The 22,014-nt window shown below is 33.8% G+C and overlaps 2 protein-coding genes and 1 non-coding gene across 3 annotated transcripts; 2 read left to right on the forward strand and 1 right to left on the reverse strand.

The window, feature by feature from the left end:
- Window positions 1–9,447: 9,447 nt before the first annotated feature.
- LOC121214264 (small nucleolar RNA R71) lies at window positions 9,448–9,554 on the reverse strand. Its single transcript, XR_005909848.1, has one exon. It is a non-coding gene; the product is annotated as a small nucleolar RNA R71 (small nucleolar RNA).
- Window positions 9,555–13,448: 3,894 nt separating this feature from the next.
- Window positions 13,449–14,434, forward strand: LOC107920928 (uncharacterized). Its single transcript, XM_016850763.2, has 2 exons — window positions 13,449–13,935; window positions 14,139–14,434. The coding sequence occupies exons 1-2, from the start codon at window positions 13,831–13,833 to the stop codon at window positions 14,223–14,225; spliced, it is 192 nt and encodes a 63-aa protein (XP_016706252.1). The 5' UTR covers window positions 13,449–13,830; the 3' UTR covers window positions 14,226–14,434.
- A 6,100-nt stretch (window positions 14,435–20,534) lies between these two features.
- LOC121213944 (transcription factor UPBEAT1) lies at window positions 20,535–21,109 on the forward strand. Its single transcript, XM_041087394.1, has one exon. It carries the CDS (start codon window positions 20,574–20,576, stop codon window positions 20,925–20,927), a length of 354 nt encoding a protein of 117 aa, XP_040943328.1. The 5' UTR covers window positions 20,535–20,573; the 3' UTR covers window positions 20,928–21,109.
- Window positions 21,110–22,014: the final 905 nt, after the last annotated feature.

A 22,014-nucleotide genomic window follows, 5' to 3' on the forward strand; every position in this document is an offset into this window, starting at 1 on the left:
CTATCATACATATGGATTTATATTGAATATTCATTGGTGTAGACTTATACATGCGACTTCATAAACAAATATTAACATATAAAAGCAGATTCCTATATGCAAACTGTTCCACAGACTTTCACATGAAGGATTTCCACATAGAACTTTTTCATGAAACCTAGAGAATATGTTCGGTAGACTGTCATGCATACAGATTCAAAAACAAAGATTCATGAATATGACAGACTTCTATATGCGAATTTTATATAGATTTTGTACGTTGAATTCCCAAATATACCTTTGATGAAAAAGACATACAGAGTCTCATAACTTACATATGCCATGGCCTTGGACTTGCTTACACATATAAGGCTTTAAGCCTTAGACTCCACAGAGTCTCATATGTAACACCCTACACCTGACCCGATTGTTGGATCCGGGTATAGAGTGTCACAAAATAAAACCAATCGAACTAATGAAACCATTTGAAATCTAATCACTTTAATTTGGCAGATATTCTGTGAGTTGGGGTGATAACCCAAAATATCGAGCAATATATAATATTTCTAAAAACAATTTAAAATAATATTACACCATTTATATATAGGTTATGAATAAGTAGCATTTGGTGGAAGCCTAATAAACAGTCACAAGTTCAAATAAAATCGTAACAAAATTATCACTCATACAGAGGTTTAAAATTTTATTTCCATTTAACTGGCATCATATAAAACAAATTGGCGTAAAGCCCAACAAAAATACTCATGAAAGTTCAGAAATAAAAATCAACATTTTCAAATACAAGTTTTTAGTTCAAATTGGCGAAAAACAATAGACATCCTATTCACTAACGATTTTATTGTAACACCCTATACCCGACCCAATCATCAGGTCAGGGTACCAAATGTCACAATCTACCCAATTGACTTAACAAAGTTTCTAATTGATTTATTCACGTATTTATACAATACCATATCTTAAAATTGAACTTCTACTATAACTCATTTCACACAAGAAATAAATTATTTACAAATTTGATATATTATTAAACCTAGCAGTTATATACAAATTTTAAAGTAAGACTTTAAAACATATTTATCCAACTTAATCCCTGAGGCATGGCCTCTAAGGATGCCCCTCTATATACATGAAACAACTGTCGTACCCATCCCATGAATATGGTGGACGGCTTCGTCCTTCCACTCCATTCTTGAGCCTTCATTCCTGCATACAAGCAGTAAATTTTGTAAGTTCAGAAGAACTTAGTAAGATCATGTACAATGGTATTGATACAAGTCTTCTTAAAATTAGGAATAAAATGATATATTATGCTCAGAGTTAAAACCCCTTGAATTTTGTAGGAAAATTCAAAAATTTCTCTAGCGTAGCCAATGCCTTGCTTTGTTTGAGCTAATAGTCGGTGGACATAACCATTAGCCATAATTATGTTCTATCAAACAATACTTTCTTATGGATCTTGACCCTATTTATCATTATTTCAGACTTCTCTTATACCCTTCATGATATGTCTCATCACTGATACCGTATTTTCTAATACGAATTGCTAACATCTATTGGAATTATAACTGAGTCTTCACCATAAATGTGGATCCCTTCCTTGATCCCCTCAATCCACTCTAAACTCCATATGGATTTATTATATTTTAGTGGTATTCTACTTTTCGACTTAAAGTTTGCTTGATATCTTTCTTGAATAAGCTCTCTTTATAATATCCTCGTTAACGAACTTGAATATGATACTTGGTCGACTAAATCAACACCCCTTTTTTTCTTGATGGACTTGTACCCACAATGTAACCCCAAAGTACTTATTCACCTTAGTCCAATCATTTAAGATACTCAAATTAATTGATAATTCCCGACGGACTATCTTTTAATCATGTATCCCTTAGTAGTCTCCACCATTGGTAGTCCAACATAGTCCTCCCCGTACTATATAGCCTTGATGGACTTCCATTTCTTCCATTATTTTTCGACAAACTTTCCACCTAAGATAGTCCTCAGTGGACTTCCTTATATGAAGGTCCCTCTTCCGGACTTTCCCATACCACAAATTCCTAACTTGACATTCTTTTTCTCTATAACATGTTTATTTTATGACAGTTAAATTGTGACATTCAATAAAGGGATTTCTATTCACAGGAATCTTTCTTTAATCTGTAATAGATGGATAGAAAACAATCTCTACTTTATCAAACCAAATAACTATGCAATGCTTCAAATTGAAATAGTGAATAAAAAGTTTAAAACTTCTCACTCTAATGAGGGGTACCTATGGTAGTTAAAACTTGATAAAATCAACCAAGAAAGAATCACTAGACTCGTGAAAGATGGTCTCTTAAGTATGCTTAATGAAGTCAGTCTTCCACAATATGAATCTTGCTTGGAAGGTAAAATGACTAAGAGGTCTTTTAATGTAAAAGGTACACGAGCCAACCAACTTTTAAAACATGTGCACACTCATGTATGTAGTCCCATGAGCATCATTGCCTAAGGAAGTTACAATTATTACGTGACTTTCATCAATGACTCTTCTTGATATGGATATGTATATCTAATGCACCGTAAAAGTGAAACCTTTGATAAATTTCATGAGGTTTGTACGAAAGTGGAAAAGCAATTAGGTTTATCCATAAAGAATCCTCAGTCTAACCGAGGTAGGGAATATTTGTCTGACGAGTTCTTAGGATACCTTATAGAGAATAGCATTTTATCCTAGTTGGCTACGTCGAGGACTCCATAGGAAATGGTGTAGCTGAGAGAAGGAATAGAACCATGCTTGACATGGTTCATTCAATGTTAAGCTATTCACAACTCCCTATCTCCTTCTAGGGGTATGCGATACAAACGACTTGATATATTTTGAATGATGTGTCAACGAAGTCTACTTGTAAGACACCTTATGAACTATGGCATGGAAAGAAGCATGCTCTAAATCACTTTAGAATATGCGGTTGTCTAGTACACGTTCTGGATAAGGATGCAAAGAACTTGGATGTATGAACAGAATTGTGCATGTTTGTAGGATATTCGAAAGAAACAAAGGGTGGATTATTCTACAACCTGAAAGATAATACGATCAAAGTTTCTACTCATGCTACTTTCCTTGAGGAAAGCTACATGGATAACTTTAAGCCTCGAAGGAAAGTGGTACTCAAGGAACATTTGGGAGTTTTAGAACAATCACGAAGTTCAATTCTCGAGAAAGTTGTAAAAAGACCTGCAAATAATCAACAACATAGGGGAATCCATCGTAGTGGGAGAGTTTCTAAGAAATCATATTTCTTCTTCTATGATGGTAGTATTTATAATACCGAAGTCAATCATGAGGATGATGATCCATTCACTTATGATGAGGCTATGTAGGACGTTGATTCCAAGCTCCAGAAATAGGACATGGATGTCGAGATGGATTATTTGAAATCCAATACTTTGTGAGAACTTGTAGACTTACCACTTGGGATTAAACCTATATGGTGTAAGTGGATCTACAAGAAGAAGAGAAATGCGAAGGGAAAGTGTAAACACATAAAGCTAAACTTGTAAGGAAAGGCTACACACAGAAAGAAGACATCGATTACAATGAGACCTTCTCTTTGGTAATCATGTTCATATCTATCTGCATACTCTTATCCATTGCCTCTGCTCTCGATTACAATATCTGGAAAATGGATGTTAAGACAGCATTCTTGTATTGCTATCTTGATAATACCATTTATATGGTTCAACCCACTAGCTATGTTGTCAAAAGGAAGTAGGAGAAAGTTTGCAAACTACTAAGATCCATTTATAAACTTAAGTAGGCGTCCCGCTCATGGAACAAAAGATTTGATCAAATAATCAAGACTTTCGGGTTTGTGCAAAACATTGAGGAAAAGTGTGTTTATAAGCGTATAAAGGACAAAAAGATGGTCTTTCTTGTTTTATATGTCGATGATGTTCTACTTATCAGAAATGAAGTATGAGAATTGTCATCTGTTAATTTATTGTTAGTTCAACAGTTGAGCATGAATGACTTCGGTGAAGCTAGTTATATTCTTGGAATCCAAATATTTAGGGATCGAAAAATAAAATGATAGCTCTATCATAAGCTTCATACATCGATAAGGTACTGGGATCGATGCGAAGCCAGGCGCTCAGCTGATCGTTTCAAGTTTTCATCTTTCTTTAGATGACTGTCCTAAGACAGCAGAAGAAATAGAGCATATGAGTAAATTTTCTTATGCTTCGGTAGTTGAAAGCCTTAAGTATGTAGTGCTTTGCACACGTCCAGATATCTATTTTGCAATAGGAATAGTTAGTCGATATCAAGTGAATCCTAGTCTCAGACATTGGCAAGTTGTAAAGCATATATTAAGGCATCTTAAAAGAACCAGGGATTGTATACTTATGTATTCTGGGGAGAACCTTACTCGTATTGGATACACAAACACAAACTTCCAAACCTGTAAAGGTCTAAGGAAATCATCATCAAGAAATGTATTCATCCTAAGCCGTAGAGCCATAGTATAGAGAAGTGTAAAACAAACTTGCACTGCTGACTCTACCATGGAATTCGAGTATATAGCTGCTTTTGAGGCAACTAAAGAAACAATATGGCTTCAAAAGTTCTTAACCGATCTTGAAGTCATTCCTAGTATGAAAAAAGCTATAATGTTGTATTGTGGTAACAATGATACAATAGCTAATACTAATAAAATAAGAATTTAAAAGAGGACAAAACACATTGATCAGAAGTATCACTTAATAGAAGAGGAAGTAGCCGAAGAAATTATAAATGCGGTGAAAGTAGCTTCTGAAGATAACCTTGTGGATCCGTGTACTAAGATTCTTATAACTAGGAGTTTAACAAACACGTCGAGGATATGAGCATGTGAAACATGACACATTTACTTCACTAAGGCAAGTGGGAGATTATTGGGAAATGTGTCCATATTGTAGTAACCATGTAATTGTTTTCTATGTATTTGAATGACTAATAAATAAATTTTACATTTCACTTTATGTCTTTTATATTTCTGTCATTCATATTTTGCATGCATAACAAAATTGTGACAAGCAAATGTTAGCTCATTGATTGTCTAAGTTCAAACTGATGATAAGTGGCACTGTAAGAACGTTTACATTGTGAAGAAGACAACTAACTTCAGCAGATAATCTAAACGAGTCCTTAATCCCGTAAAAGAATTGAAGTGAGCATTTAATTCAAATACTGAGAAGGATTATTGTGTTGTTTACAATTACAATTAAGGAGATGGCTAGTCTTGGTTATCAGAGCAGTTGACTCCATGGGTAGAGATATAGATGTATCCATTGGCAAAATGATACATTGGATTAGACCCAAGATGAATTAATTCTGAATCTATTTGTGAATTAATTAACTTGTGACATTCATTGTGTGATTTACCAAAATCTTGAGTTAGTCACTGACCATGCGTATGTAACTCATGTGCTTTGATATAAGTGGAGGCTTATGCTCTAAAGATGATTGAGCCAATAGCCAATATGTTGTGTGCATGACTTGTGTATGGCATGGCTTTACTAGTAACAGTGGAATTCATAGTTCAATTAAAGAGTTAACGATATCCACTCATTGGCATTGTGTGGATTGATAGATATAGAACGTGGCCATGAGTTGCTTGTTCTCGAATGAGCAATTTATCATAGTCGCTCATTGACAATGGTCATATTAATCATTAAGAAGACAAAACGGTGACAATGAGATAAAATAGGATTGTATTGAGTGAACGGATTTAACTCAAAAGAATCAAGGATATCATATGAGGGTAACACATACATGACGAGTTCATTAGACAAAGCAGTTGGATGAATTGCTTTCCTAAAGAGTATACTATAAGGAGTTTTCAATCATGGTACATCTTGTGGATTGACTCCATATTTAAGTAATTGTGAATTATCTGAATGATGCTTCTAGACATAATTGCAATTACTAAAGCATAATTGTGTATGTTCGATTGGTCCCTTCACTAGCTCAACAAAAGCTCAATTGGACTGCATTTGAATTAGAAGAAAATTCTACGAGTTTGGAAATAATTTAATTGATTACATTCATTCAATGTGAAATTAAATTAGGCGGTTGTAAGAATTATTCAACTAGAGAATTTGATTAAAGAATTTTCTTGAAAAACCTAAGTGATCTTTGGGAATTTAATTTTGATCAAGTAAAATTAAATTAATTAAATTAATTAAAATTAATATGATATTTTTGGAAATTAATTTTCAAGTCAGAAAATTGGCCTAATGGGTAATTGAATTTGAAAATTGGACATGAGATCGTAAATTGGGCCTGGGAGCCCAAAATTGAGACCAATACCCAAAAACTGGTCGAATCGGGCCTGGTATGGGAAACCGGGCCGATGGTCCAACCGATGGCTGGACTGGACTGATTGAGTCATCATTGGACTGGATTGATCGAGTCATCATTGGCCCAGGCCGAACCAGCATAAACCGAACTATCTTAGGGTGTCGGCAACTGCGATGGCAGTATTCTAGTAGTCGACAAATGGTCGACGGCAGTGGGTCTTCGGTGGTGAGTAGTAGAAGAATTATAGTCCTATTGGGAGTCTACCAGAGAATTTGATTTTAGATTAATTATTCCCAAAATAATATTATTTTAATATATTTAATATTAAATTTAATCTAATATTTATCTTGATAAATATTATATTAATTTAATATTAAAGTGATTAAGTTTAACCATAGTTGAACTCTCTAAAATCTCCCTATATAAAGAAAGCATTAGGTTTTTATTTTCACACACTAGAATTCAAGAGAAATTTGTAGAGAAAAAATTCACTTAATAAATTATTTCAGAAAATTTCTAGAGAAATATTTCTTATTTACAAATTATCCCAAAAGTTTAAAGAAATTACAAAATTACCCCACTAGTAATTTTGTGAAAATTTTCTGATTCAAAGCGAGCCCACATTCGACAGACGTGAGCTTGAGGATAACGGAGAAGACTACTCGGTTGAAGCGTTCATCTTAGACGAATCGAAAATGTACAATTTTGATTAAGTGTTTATTTATTTAGATATTACAATCAAGTTCTTATTTTGGAAATTTTTTTTAAAACTATGGTCTTTCTCTAAGTTTATTTTCTGCTACAGTTTCTAAACCCGATTTTCCAACACTATGGTATTACACTAATCCCATGTTTACTGTCCTAGTGGACTTCATATGTTGCCATAGCCCAAATATGGTCTTCCACAATATGATCGCATGTTTATTGTCCTGACGAACTTCATATATCGTCATAACCTAGTGATAACTCTTGAAAAGAGTTATATTTCATGTCTTTAGATCTAGCTAATTGCTTGTACTTAGGTAAATTTAGTTGCACTTTAGGACATTCCATTAGTATTTTTCTTGTTTTAGCATTACATTAGGAGCTTGGACTGTACTTATATATTAGTTATTTTTAATTTCTTGTGGAAAAGTTGTAGGTGGTGGTGGATTGGCAGGTGCAGGATGAGAAACAAGAAGTAAAATAGTAAAGGTTTGCCAGGGTAAAGGGTTGGACAGTTTATCAAACCAAATGTCATGGCAATGCTGGAAAAAATGTCCAGTTAGCACTCAAACGTATCTGTTTTAGTCCCAGTTGAACTTGTACAAGATATATTTACCTAAAAAAGAGGGAAGAAAATCATGGACTATTGGATTTACACTCGGAAAATAATTATGAAAGCCAAAGGAGGAAACCCTAAAGGTAGTATAGGGAAAACATAGAGGGTAGCGGCTGAGTAGAGACCGGAAGAGAAAATACAAAAGTAGTCCCTCTCAGCTACCATAGGACACTGCATCACAAGAGTGTGGGCTGGATAAGCGGAAGCTATCTTCCCAAAGTTCTTCCATTATTTATTTATTACTCTTCGTGAATTGATTTGATGAAAATGATGTTGAATGCTATTTTGGATTTGAATTTTAATTGCCACCCCATGAGCTAAATCTCATAGTGTTGGGATTACTTAATGAAACTCTTATTTTCTTTAATGACTGAAGCATATACTTGCTTTAATACATTGTTTCATTCAATGGTTTTTTATTAAATTGCATGTTTGCAAACTCAAAACATAGATGGATGTACAAGATGTTCATTAAATTAATCTAATTCTGACAAGGTTAGGTTAATGAGAGTGAAATTGAATGATATGAGCAAGTGTTCGATCGAATACTTGTAGCAACCTCGGGACATAGAGCAGCGTTCACACAGAAAGAAAACAAAATAGTGCAAGGTACCGTGCTAAAGGCCTATAGACATATATCGCTTAAGGCTAGGTAACTTAAGGTCTTGTTCTCGAAAGAAGCAGACCATTTTAGAACTCTTTTGAATAGTAGATTGAATGTGGTTTTGCCGAGGAATTACTGCCAGTAAGGGCATATTCTTAGTAACCCTTACCTTCCAAATCAACATCACAGACCTTCGATCCTTTGCCATATTATTCTTGCCATAGCATTATTAGTTGTTTACTTGTTCGTTTGCTTATTATTCACGTAATTTTTCTCAAAATTACCATTGCATTCTTACTCTTGTCTTGTCATAGCATTTTCTAGTATTTATCAGTTACACATATTGCACACATCATTATTCCTTCAAATTACCACTACTCTTTTATCATTAGTTTTTCATAACATTAATCATACTCATTATAATAAATTAACCAAATTATATTGTTCTAATCCCTGTGAAGACGATCTCACTCATCACTTTATTTCTTGATTCGACGTGTATACTTGCACGATTCGTATATCATTTCACATGCGACAAGTTTTTGGCACTGTTGCTGGGGATCGACAATTTGGTGAAATTTTGTTTTGTTGTTTTCTTTGTTTTAGCTAAAGTAGTTGTATTTAATTTCTACAGGTTTGCCATCAGTGTATGAGAAGAGGCATTCCTGCTAGTAAAGAGTATCATTTGGACCTAGAGATTGAAAGAACTTTGCGAATGAGGCAAAAAAAAGCTGCGGAATATGGCTAGGGAAAGGAATGATCCTGGTCTCAATGATGATCCATTTGGTCAAGATGTTGATCCTCCAATTCATCGTGTGATAGATGATCTAGATAGACCAATTTGGGAACATATTCCAATTTTAGATGATTTAAATCCAGGAATTGTCAGATCATACATACAAGCTCAGTAATTCAAGTTGAAATCGGTAATGTTTCAAATGTTGCAAACAGTAGAACAGTTTGGTAGACTACCCACTAAAGATCCAAGACTGCATTTAAGACTTTTTTTTAAAAGTCTGTGACTCGTTTAGACAACAGGGTGTTCCCGAAGACTCTTTGTGACTTAAATTGTTTCCATATTGTTTGAGAGATCGTAAAAAAGCGTGGCTGAATGCTTTGCCGTTAGGAATAGTGGCATCACAAAATGATCTATGCCCAAGATTTTTGCTATGGTATAATCCACCAAATATGAATGCCAAGCTTAGAAATGATATCACATCTTTTCGACAATCGGAGGATGAAACACTATATGGAGCTTGGGAATGATTTAAAGAATTACTTTGAAAATGTTCGATGCTTGGATTCCAACACTGGACGCAAATGGAGATATTTTATAATGGGTTGAATGCGCCTACGAGGATGGTATTTGATGCTTCTACCGATGGTACCTTGTTGGATAACTATTATAATGAAGCATATAAGATTTTGGAAAAAATTGCCAACAATGATTATCAATATCCTACCACAAGATTTGAGACGAGTAAGAAAGCTGCTAGTACCATAAAGCTTTATGCAATCACTTCGTTGATAGCCTCGGTATCTTTTTTAGCTAATATGATCAAAACAATGAAGAGGCCCACTGCAATCTAGGAGATGAAATCATTCGCACTGTCGTGTGTTTATTGTGGTGAAAATCATGTGTTTGATGAATGCCCATAAAACCCAGCATCTGTATACTACCTGGGTAATTTTAACCGGAATAATAACCCCTATTCCAACACTTACAATCTAGGGTGAAAGCAGCACTCGAACTTTAGTTGGAATGATCAAGGTGCGGGAAATTTAAACAATATTGAGGGATAGAATAGTGCACCGCCTGGTTATAATCATCCTATGTTGAGGCAAAATGTTCAACAGGGTCAAGCATCATCTTCTACCTCTATTGAAGCCTTGAGAAGGAATATATGGCCAAGAATGATGTTGTAATTCAGAGCCAGGCTGTACCCCTTAGAGCTCTTGAGAATCAAGTGGGGCAGATAGCAAATGCTTTAAATTCGAGGACACAAGGAGCATTGCCAAGTGATATCGAGAATTCGAGAACACAAGGGAAGGAACAGTGCGAAGCCATCACTCTTAGAAGTGGGACACAGTTGGATGATGTTGTTCAAGAGATTACTGTAGAAGAGGACAACTCCAAACTCAACCATGGAAAGAATTCAGAATCAATTAAAAAGCATACTACACCTAAAAAAGGTAAACAGAAGAAAGTCACAGCAGAATCAGATCATACTATCTTCTCAAAATTCTTCTGTTATTTATTTATTTATTACTCTTTGTGAATTGACTTGATGAAAACGATGTTGAATGTTATTTTGGATTTGAATTTTAATTGCCACCCCATGAACTAAATCTCATAGGGTTGGGATTACTTAATGAAACTCTTATTTTCTTTAATGACTGAAGCATAGATCTACTTTAATACACTATTTAATTCAATGGTTTTTTTATTAAATTGCATGTTTGCAAACTCTAGACATAGATGGATGTACGACATGTTCATTAAATTAATCTAATTCTGACAAGGTTAGGTTAATGAGAGTGAAATTGAATGATAGGAGCAAGTGTTCGACCAAATACTTGTAACAGCCTTTAGACATAGAGTAACGTTCATACGAAAAGAAAACAAAACAATGCAGGGTACCGTGCTGAAGGCCTATAGACATATAGCGCTTAAGGCTAGGTAACTTGAGGTCTTGTTCTCGAAAGAAGCAGACCATTTTAGAACTCTTCTGAGCAGTAGATTGAGTGTGGTTTTGCCGAGGTATTACTTCTAGCAAGGGCAGATTCTTAGTAATCCCAACCTTCTAAATCAATATAGTAGACCCTCTATCCTTTACCATAGTATCTTTGCCATGGCATTCTTAGTCGTTTAATTATTCGTTTGCATATTATTCACGTAACTTTTCTCGAAATTGCAATTGCATTCTTTCTCTTGTCTTATCATAGCATTTTCCAGTATTTATCAGTTACACATATTGCACACATCATTATTCCTTCAAATTACCACTGCACTCTTATTATTTTTGTCATAACATTAATCATACTCATTCTAATAACTTGACCAAATTATACCGTTCTAATCCCTGTGGAGACGATCTCACTTATCACTTTATTACTTGATTCGATGTATATACTTGCACAATCCGCATATCATTTCACACGCGACACTTAGCTATGGTCTTGCACAATATGATATCATGTTTACTATCCTAGCAGACTTCCGATTCTGAGAAATCAATAAACCTCTTTCAAGGTGTCACCTTGGAGGACCTATAAACCGTTTACACAATGTCTCTCTAAAGGACCAATTGATAACTGTCGTCACGGTATCGCTCTATAGAGTTAATAGATCGTTGTCACGGAATTGCTCTAGCAAGCTAGTAGAATCCTATAACAATCCACCCATTCCTCCAATACGTCAATTTTTCTTATCTTCAACTATCCCACCAATATACTTCCCTCTGTGCTCTGCATATGACATAATCATGCATTACAATGTAGATAATACTACCTTAAAGAGTACACCACACTTTATTACAGCCATATTCAGTCCTATCATACAGACGTACTTGCATATTTTCATGAATTCATACTACCTTAGACACGTATATCATGCTCACACACCAAAATCACATACCATCATAGGTTTCTAATGGAACTCAGAGTAGATGAAAACAAAGATTAATCAAGCATCACTCATCCTTAATCATCCAAGAATAGAGTACAAAAACTCACCTGAACTACTTCATCCTTGACATCTTTACTTTTCAAAATACCAGAGCCTCCATCATCTTGACATCTTAGCACGACAACCATATATAGGTTAAATCAGAGGTGTTAAAACCTTAAAACCCAAAACCCAGTTTACGACAACTTATTAGGAGTTCTTTACCCTCTCTTCCTCTAAACCACGAGTACTAGAAAAGATAAGAAGGCTTACCATTTCCTTAGATTTTCTACTCTCAGACTCCAAATCTCATGATCTCTGCTCCATGCAGCATTCTCATTAACTTATTCTTCTTCTTCTTCGAAAATATTGAAGAAGACAATGCAGATGAGAAGGAAATTGTAAACCTAATTGAGAGGAATTCCTTTAGCAAGAATATCCCCTCGCCTAAATATATAACTCCCTTCACACGATCTTCAAATTTCTATTAGCCATCCATCGACAATCATTGTGTCTCCCACTAAGGAACCTGTCAGTTGAATCTAACCAAACCAGAATTGATACTTAACTAATTGCTCAACAATCACAAAATTTCCAGAATTTCCAATAGATTCCACCAACTCACTATTTTTCTCAATTAACTCCCAATACTCATTTAAATTCAAGACCTCCAAGAAGTCCAAGTATGACATTCATGTTAAACCCGAGGCAAGAAGTGACTCACAAATAGGTTGCAAATCTAGTTGAATCCCTGCAATGATACGTCCAACCTAAAAGCTTGAAAATAGGAAAATAATAAACTAATTAAGTTCACTAGATCTGTCTAAAGGACATGCCATTGCATGCGGACATAATTTCCTTTAACATCGTGATGAGGACAAGTCAGTGAGTGGCATTGCGACCTGGAACCCCTGAAGTCACGACATCAACCTGATAATTTTGAAAATTTACAATTTGGTCCTAACTTGACCTTCAGTTAGTGAAAGAGCTTCAGTAAGCTTGTATAATACCTGAAAATGATGGAAAACCATTTATGATTGAATAATATTGTTAATAGCATATATAAAAGGGTAAATTGAATCGTAGTTGCTCCAGCAACGGATGTGGCATCCTATAGCTCAGACTCGAAGATTAGGTCGAGTATGGGGTGTTACATAATTAGATTTGTCCTTTTGTTAAAAAATCAAAACAATTTCGTAATTTTTAATTAAATATTTTAATTTAATCATATACCATAAGTAAGGGGGAAGCCAGCAAAATTTTTTGGGGTTGAAATTAAGTTGTATATTTTCACGATAGAAAAAAATACAATTTCACCATTTTAATAGCCTATATCTTATAATTTTTAAAAGACTAAATCAAACATTTATTGTTTTTAGGGAACCGAAGTGCAAATTTACCTTATAGTAATTTAAAATTTTATAAAAATATAAAAATTTTAAAAATGAAAATTTTCATTTTAAGGTGGGGCCACCCCTAGCTCTGTGATAGCTATGAGATTTTTTTTATCAAAATTTATTATTTATATGCTAATGCAATCATATCAACTTTGAAACCAAATTATTATCAACTCAATAATCATATTTGACATTAAGAAAATTTTAATAGAAAATACTAATGATGTTTTAATGATTAGAATTGTTAAATTGGAAAATGAAATATTTTTCTTTTAACATTTTAAGTAAAGAAACTAAATTTAGAAGAATGACAAAGTAGAGGGCCTGGATCAAATGTTGTCCAAAGAATGAAATATTGCAGCAAGTGAACCAAAAGCGAAGGAAAATATTGGTTGTACGGCGTCGTTTAGGGACTCGGATTTTGAAGAACACTGGTTTACAAATAGGATGAAAATCTGCTGAGAATCGAATCTCGAAAGAACAGCCTGAATAGTCGGTGAAGCAGAGAAGACAGAAATGGTGAGAGTAGCCACCTACTTTGGAATGTCATTAGGCGCCTTCGTTTTCTGGCAATCTATGGAAAAAGTCCACGTTTGGATCGCTCTCCACCAAGACGAGAAGGTTCTCGAAACCCCCTTTCCACATTTCAATTTCTTTTCTTGTTTTAAAAATCCGAACTATATGCCCATTGAAATGCTTTTCTTTTTCTTTTCAATTCTGAGACAAATTGTCACTTATTTTTTCATTTTCAGATCGATTAAAAGTTGAAACCCTAGATTCTATCCTTATTATTATTGTTTTTGGAATAATTGTTGTGTTTGCAGAAAGAGAGACTGAATAGTGAAGCGGAGATCAGGAGAATGAGGGAGGAGCTGCTTCATCAAGCCAAGCAGAATGAGCGTCTCGCGTAAATTCTGCGTTGTTGTCGTTGCTGTTTCTTTCTTCTTCTTTTTTCCCAACTATTTTAAGCCCGATTTGTTTTAATTAGACTCAAGTGGAACTGTGGTTGAAAACCATAATATTGCCTTTGATGATGAGCTGGATAACCCCATGACATGCCATGGACGAATTGTTGTTTCTTTCTGCTTCATAAATGCCATCACTACCTGTTTGAAATTGATGAATTTTTGTTTTTTTGTTTTGTGTTTATGTTATATGTCTGTATTTCTCATGTGCATTAGTCATGATAAAGGAAAATCAGGGATTTATAAATTCCATTATGTTGGTTATTGAACGCATTTCGTTAATCGTGTAGGATTTTGATTACAAATCTCTCTTGTGGAATAAGTGAGAACCAGACTTCTATCTTTTGTTTTTCAGATGGTGCCTTAATTTAATAAAGAGTGATGAGAGGGAGAGAAAAATACTAGTACATTTTGTGTATTGGATATATATCTTACTTGCTGACTGTGTTCCTTTTCATTTTTTCTTGAAGTAGTTGTCTCCAATAGATATACCATTGTTATGGGGATATGACCCTTTGAGGATCTCCAAATACATGAAAAAACTTCAAAAAGTATTGAAACACCCTGTCAGATACATACTGATATCCGACACTCATATCTAAGTCTGAGTAACATAGCTAGCTGATATTGATAATATGCACCACCTTCCTCTCTAACTTGATTTGTTAATTCTTTCCTAAAACTGGTCAGCTGTTTCTGCTGGTTAGCTGTTCGATTCTATTACAATCAAGCAACATTTGAATGCACTTGGAATATCCTTAAAGGAAACATTTCTTTATTTGATATTGGGTGCAGTATGTTTCATAAGGCTTAGCAACACCCTTAAGTTTAGCATGAAAAGTGTCATCTTTGATGTTATTTCTTATAGTCAAGCATCAGAGATCAGATCTTATTTGGAAACACATTTATAGTAGTATTACCATATCTATTTGTCATCAATGTATCAAGAACACCACCCGATGTTACTGTCATAACCTCTGTTTGACATGTGGTTATTACCATCAACTCCTTTGCCAAACTAATTTTCTTCATTGTGAATGATTGATGGGTTACTACCCTGTTTAGACATGATAAGATGTCTTTGATCTCTATCCATATATTGTAAGCATCTCAAAAAAACTCTACTCATTCAACTTCATTGCTAACTTTTAAGCTTGCCTTTTGATCTTAGCCATTTACCTCTTTTTCCCGTCATGATATCTGCTTTACAAAGCTAACTTTCCCCATGATGAGAAGTGAGATTGCTAAGGATATTTAGTTTAACTGGACCCAGTTTTATGCCAGTGATGATGAATACATGGTCTGAGCATGCCATGCTGGTGCAGAATCTGCTAAAAACTTGCTAGTTTGATTTTTGTTTATGCAATTCATACCGACTAGCAGAGCAAACTGCTGTTAGTTGTTTTGCACTTCATCCTATACTTTCCATGTATTTTTTCCATTTCAGGCGTGTTTTAGCCATTGATCTCTATTCGTAAGTTATAGCAATGAAAAACACTTGAATTGGTGTTATCCCGTATGAATGGTTGAATATTCCTGACTGATCTTTCTCCCCCCCCCCCTTTCCCTCCGCGCCCCAAAAGTGTATATGCTTATTTTGCTACTGGTGTTCGGATCAAATGATATGAGATGAGGAGTGACAACTAGTAAGCTTTTAAATGTATGTTCTTTCTGATGAAAAGCAAAAAGATGTGTTACACATTTCATGCATAATAGCAGTTTTTTCCTGCCTTTCGCTGCTGTCCAAATGTTACATATGAGTATCACGCGTATATGCAACTTTTACAAATTTGAGATCTTAGGAAGAAAATATATGGTAGTTTTAACCCCTGTTTTGTCCAGGACTTTGCAAGAAATCATGCCCTGTATCGCCTGACAACTTCCAAGTACATAATCAATTTGTCTGCTACAAACAAGTTAAACAAGGGCAGAGTGGGTTACCATGTCGATTGTTGGTATTTACGTACTAACAGTAACAAAATCGCCTATGAAAATAGGTGCAAAGTTGTGTTCTTTAAAAGTGTGCACCCTTTTGCCTTAATTTCTGGTTAAAAGTTGTAAAGTTCAAAGGCCAATGCCCTATCTTTCTCACCATAAAAGGGGATGCCTGCAGTGCTAGACAATCAAGGAATTAAAGAAGTCCTGGGATATGGATGTATGGAAGTTAATCTTGGTTGTGTTTAGGTTGGCAATGGCTTTTAAGCTGGCCAAGAGTTTGAATTACCGTGAGAGTATTTAGCCTCTGAAGAGAGTCTTTGGGATTTGTACGAGAGATGGAGGAGCCACCATACGATCTCACTTGACCTGACAGAGAAGCAAAAGCGTTTCAATGTGTTCCAAGGAGAATCTGAAACATATCCACAACGTGAACCAAATGGAAAAGCCTTACAAGTTCGAACCTGAACAAATTTGCAGATATGACAAACCATGAGTTCATGAGTACAAGGAGCTCCAAGATCAGCCGTTACCTGATGTTACATGGTCCAAGACGGATGACTGGTTTCCGGCTTGACAAAGTTGACAGCATTCCTCATTCCATTGATTGGAGAAAGAAAGGAGCGGTTACTGGCATCAGGGACAGTTTTTTTTGGATCCAACAGTCAATTTACAAATAAACTTAACTATAATAATTATCAAGATATCGTGCAGTTCGTCACAAATGACATGTTCCTGTGAAGTAACTCGAGGTTATTGATGTCACAGGTAGCTGCTGTGCATTTTCAACTGTAGTTGCAGTAGAAGGTATAAACAAAATGAAAACAGGGGAGCTTGTGACTTTATCTGAACAAAAGCTAGTTGATTGTGGTTAGGAGAACTAAGGTAGTGATGGAGGATTGATGGAACCAGCATTTGAGCTCATCAAGCAAAGTGATGGACTAACTACTGAGAATAACTACCCTTACAAGGCCAAAGACGAGTCGTGTGACTCATCCAGGGTAACAAAAGAAACTCGATTTTTTTACCCCTTCTTAATGCAGATATGATGTTCTGAATATGGCTCACTGCTGATATTTCAGTTGAATGGTCCTGCGGTGATCATTGATGGCTATGAAATGGTACCAGAAAAATAAGAAAAAGCTCTGATGAAAGCTGTTGCAAACCAACCTGTGTCTATCGTTATAGATGCTGGTGGCAAGGATTTCCAGTTCTACTCGGAGGTAATTAAAATTTTCAAACCATAAGATTCTGATAATGATTAACATGTAAATTGGGTCTCAGAATATCTCTTTTAAAAATGTGCCTGAACTTGTATTCCGTCAACAATTTACTCCATTTACATAACTGATGCAACGATAATGCGAAAAGAGGAAATATAAATACTCCCATAACCAGAAAATTTTGTTTGACAGGGTGTGGCACTGAGCTGAACCATGGGGTGGCAGTGGTAGGATATGGAGAAACCCATGATGGGACAAAGTACTCGTGGGGTGACCACTTTTGAGAGAAGGGTTACATCAACGAGACATCGATGCTAAACAAGGCCTTTGTGGTCTAACTCTGGAAGCCTCTTACCCTGTCAAGTTGCATTCCAACAACGTTAGGAAAGCTTCCAAAAGGGCCAAGGATGAATTCTGAAATCTCTACATCGTTTTGTTGATCAAGTTAATATATATATATATATGCTCTAGTGAGGGAAGTAGTTTTAATCTTATGATAGAAAAATTAATGCCATGTTTTCAAGTGATAATAAAACCTGTTAGATGCTTGAAACTTTGATATCTAAATTTGAAATAATACAATCCAAATTTTAATAACCTTTGTTTATTAAAACAGAACCGAAGGCAAGCAATAAAAGGAAGCTAAGATATTTTATTTTAAGAGGTGTCATCGCATATATAGAAAGGCAGCATGTGTCCACTATTACAATCATTAGCAAAGTTTAGTGGATAATCAATAATAAATGCATATATATTGTTATATTGTTACGTGGTGAAGGATTCATCCATGTGCCATAGCCGCCACAACTATTGCTTGTCTTGTAATTATTAGTTTATAATGTTGTATGTATTACATGTTATTTTATATATTTAATTTTTAGTTAATTTATATAATGTATTTTTTTGTTATTTATTATTAATAATGATTTTTTTCTTAATTCTTAAATAATGTACAAAATTGGACTATAAGAAAGTAAATAATACTAATTTGAAAACAAATAAAAAAATTAGGACACATTTAGTAATAGAGAATAAAAAATAGTTGTTGAATTTTGTCTTTCTTTTTTAAAACAAATTCACAAAACATTTTTCATTTACATCAAACAAATAATGGATAAATTCTAATTATTAAGTACTATTTATAAAGCTAAACTTTAAATTTTAATTGATATATAATTTTTAAATTAATTAAGTAATAATTAAGATTTTTAAAGTTGTATTCAAATAATAGTTTCATTTTACGTCAATAGAATTACAATAATTTTTAAAAAAAATAAAACTAAAAGACGATTTTTTCCTATATTTTTTTAAAATTCTATTCAAGTATTAACTTTATTTTAAAATTGACAGAACTTTTTACTATAACTATTTTTAAAAATTAATTTAATAATAGGATGAAAAATAAAAAGAATTTTTAATTATTTAAAAAAAATCTAAATTGGTGCTTATAAATATTATAGATAAATAAAGGACCAAAATTAAAAGGTATAATGTATGAGATTTATACGGATTGAAGGAGGCTGGGTTTGATTGATTTTTAAAATATTTACCTAAGGTTTGATACGATCATTAATTTCAATATCCAAAAATAAATTAATCTCAATAAATTTATTTTTTAAAAATTATTAAAATTTTAATAATCTTAAATATAATTTATTACTAAAATTAAATTAAAATTGCCTGTCATGAAAATTGTAATCTATATGTAGGCAGGAGTTAACAGGGTACAAAAATAATGTAGTTTTATGATTATTATTTTAAAAAAAACATAATGTGAGTACTTATGTTAATTTCTTATTAACATCAAATTCTAGGCTCAAACATGAATAGCCACTTTCTAACTTAGAAAAATGAAATGCACATTTGATGAAATTGGGTGTTATTCATATGATTATTAGATATTAAAATGATCATGAGCTTTTGTACGAAAAGGTCTATATATTTTTGTTTCAAAATAAGCTGTATAGTTTCATAATGTAGTGTATGGAGTAGCAACGGCGGTAATTCATGCATGCATCTTTGTCCCTAAGAATTGTGTAGCTGGTGGAGTTTCATGCATACATCTCTATCCCAACATGTTCGAACATGATGCTTTAGATGAGTGTGAGAACAAAGTCTACCTTATCCCCAACATCAATAACCAGAATGTCCTACTTTTGTTTACACATCTATTGACATTGACAAGCCACAATCTTGAGCCGCATACATTCCTTAATAGTTTATGGCGTAGGTTTCCTCTCTGGAAACATGGGCTAAACGACAAACCTAGAGGCTTCAAAGTTTATTTTTGTAAACGTGGAATGCGGATGTTGATTGAGCTGGAATGAGGAAATTAAGGCTTAATATGTTGTTTGATATCTAAGTTTGATACCTATTTTTAATATGTTATTTGTATTATTTTTTAGTCCAATCTGATACATGTATTTAGTTTGGTATCAAAAGTAACTGTATTAACTTTTTAGTTCTTAATTTAAGATTTATGGATAATTTGAAAAAAGTAAATTGTTAATATTATTATCTCTCTTGATATTTTAATAGAATAAATTTAGTTTTCATACAGTTTGATTGATGTGATTTAATTCAAGTTTTAAAGTTGATTTGGTTAAACTTAATTGCTAATATTATTAACTAATTATGAATTTTCATCAAATCAAATTTAAAATCTGAATTAAACACTAAACCGTTAATACAATTACTTTCAAGTAACAAAATATATAATTTTTGTCAAATACAAATGTCAAATTACGCCAAAATATAACAAATACCTTACCAATATCCTGCATTAAATATGGAAAGTGAGGGAGGAATAATACAGGGTGTTTCCATAAGATTAGGGTGATGAAAGGTGGTGGTTTAGAAGAGGGGAAAATCATGTGGTTGCATGTGCATTGAGTTGGAGAACATGCCCAAAGCAACAAGCAAACACCTCTTTAGGTATACACTTGGCTATTTCTTATTCATTCATCCCATTCCCTTGGAGACCTTCCATGAAATTATGCATTTGTCCCCACCATTTTTAGCTGTCATTAAACTATTTGAGCTTATCCTTATTGCCCATTTAAAAGCTCTCATTCCTGCTGGTTCTGTTGTACAAGGGATCCTTTTGCATTGGCAACAAAAGGGCTTCAAAGGAATCATGGGAATTTCTCCACTTCCCCTCCTTTCATTAGATTGCAATGACCAAATGTCTGAGTCCAAGAGAAGGTTGAAAGTTAAGAAGCAGAGAGTCTGGGGGAAAACTGTAAAGCGCCATTGGAGGTGCAGAAGAAGGTCCAGAAGCATGTTGATGAAGAGAATACCAGAAGGTTGTACAAGGACTTTGAACCCTTTCCAAAAGAAGGTTAAAACCCTGAAGAAGCTGATTCCCAACAAGGAATCCATGGGTTTAGGTGGTCTTTTCAGGGACACAGCTGAATATATTATGTGTTTGCAAATGAGAGTTAAAGTGATGCAGATTATGGTCAAAGTTTTGACAGGTTCTAATGAGTGAATATAGATGATATTCATTTGTAAAGATTGATATTCATATTCTTTTTTCTCTTTTCTATGTTGTTTCATAGCCATAAGAGTTTGTTTCATTATAAATCTAGGTATATGGCTTTATGTTGTTAAGATTTAATTGTAACTTTGATCATTCTATGCGAAAATGAAGCTTGGATCGGATTGAGTATGTTTTAGACATATATGTTATAATTAAATGTAAATGATAGTAATTTCACAATATTGTTTTTCAAGACCAATCATATAAATTACTGACATCCCACCCTAATATAATGGTTGACACACCTTCCATTTGTTCTAAACTATTCTGCATAGAGATCAAGGGAGTCTATAGGATGACATTGGAAAAAGGATTCAATAAATTATCCTTCATAATATATATACAGAGAGAGAATGAAAAGCCTTGATATAACCACCATATAATAAAATACTTGGTGTAATGCTCTAAATTTTTGGTACAATAAAATGTATTGCTCCGAGATCCGATACAACAAAACTTGTGAAAAAGATCTAAATGGAAGTTTAATAAGTGAAGTCCTAAAAAATTGTTTTGACTTGTAAAAAATCAATTTTGAGAGAATAACTGTAAATAAGAGATTTTGGCATAAAAGAGTCAAATTATAAATTTTAAAATGGTGAAAGAATAAAATGTAATTTGATTAAATTGAGGAAATACGAGTCAATAATGATTGTTGAAGATAAGGATGATTTAGAGGTTAATTTATTGAAATATGTTGAAAAAAAACACAATTGAGAAAGTATACTAAAAATTTTATAATTTACCACTTTACATTATTTTTGGAGAGAGAAAGGAAAACGCGTCTTACAGTGCATGTTTTCACTGCCATATAAGTGAAAACGCACCCTGTAAGACGTGTTTTCACTTTGGAAAAAAAAATTCTTTTCCTTTTTTGTGCAGTTGGAAATTAAAAGTTTCGAGATTTATTTTTGTCCATATTTGAGATAGACATAGTTATAGTTTTAAGGACTGTTTGAATTTACAGTGGTGCCATGGAGTTGGGTGACCTACAAATTTCATCTGTCATTTGAGTATGGTGCCATCACCCAGGAAGCTA

Source organism: Gossypium hirsutum, chromosome D01 (genome assembly GCF_007990345.1).
Source record: "Gossypium hirsutum isolate 1008001.06 chromosome D01, Gossypium_hirsutum_v2.1, whole genome shotgun sequence".
NCBI lineage: Eukaryota > Viridiplantae > Streptophyta > Magnoliopsida > Malvales > Malvaceae > Gossypium > Gossypium hirsutum.

What these genes read in the sequence shown, in the direction of transcription:
- LOC107920928 (XM_016850763.2), top strand. Translation starts at nt 13,831, where the DNA reads ATGGTGAGAGTAGCCACCTACTTTGGAATGTCATTAGGCGCCTTCGTT. An exon ending in CTCTCCACCAAGACGAGAAG is followed by an intron (nt 13,936 to 14,138) that starts GTTCTCGAAACC and finishes TTGTGTTTGCAG; the next exon opens with AAAGAGAGACTGAATAGTGA.
- LOC121213944 (XM_041087394.1), top strand. Translation starts at nt 20,574, where the DNA reads ATGGGAATTTCTCCACTTCCCCTCCTTTCATTAGATTGCAATGACCAA.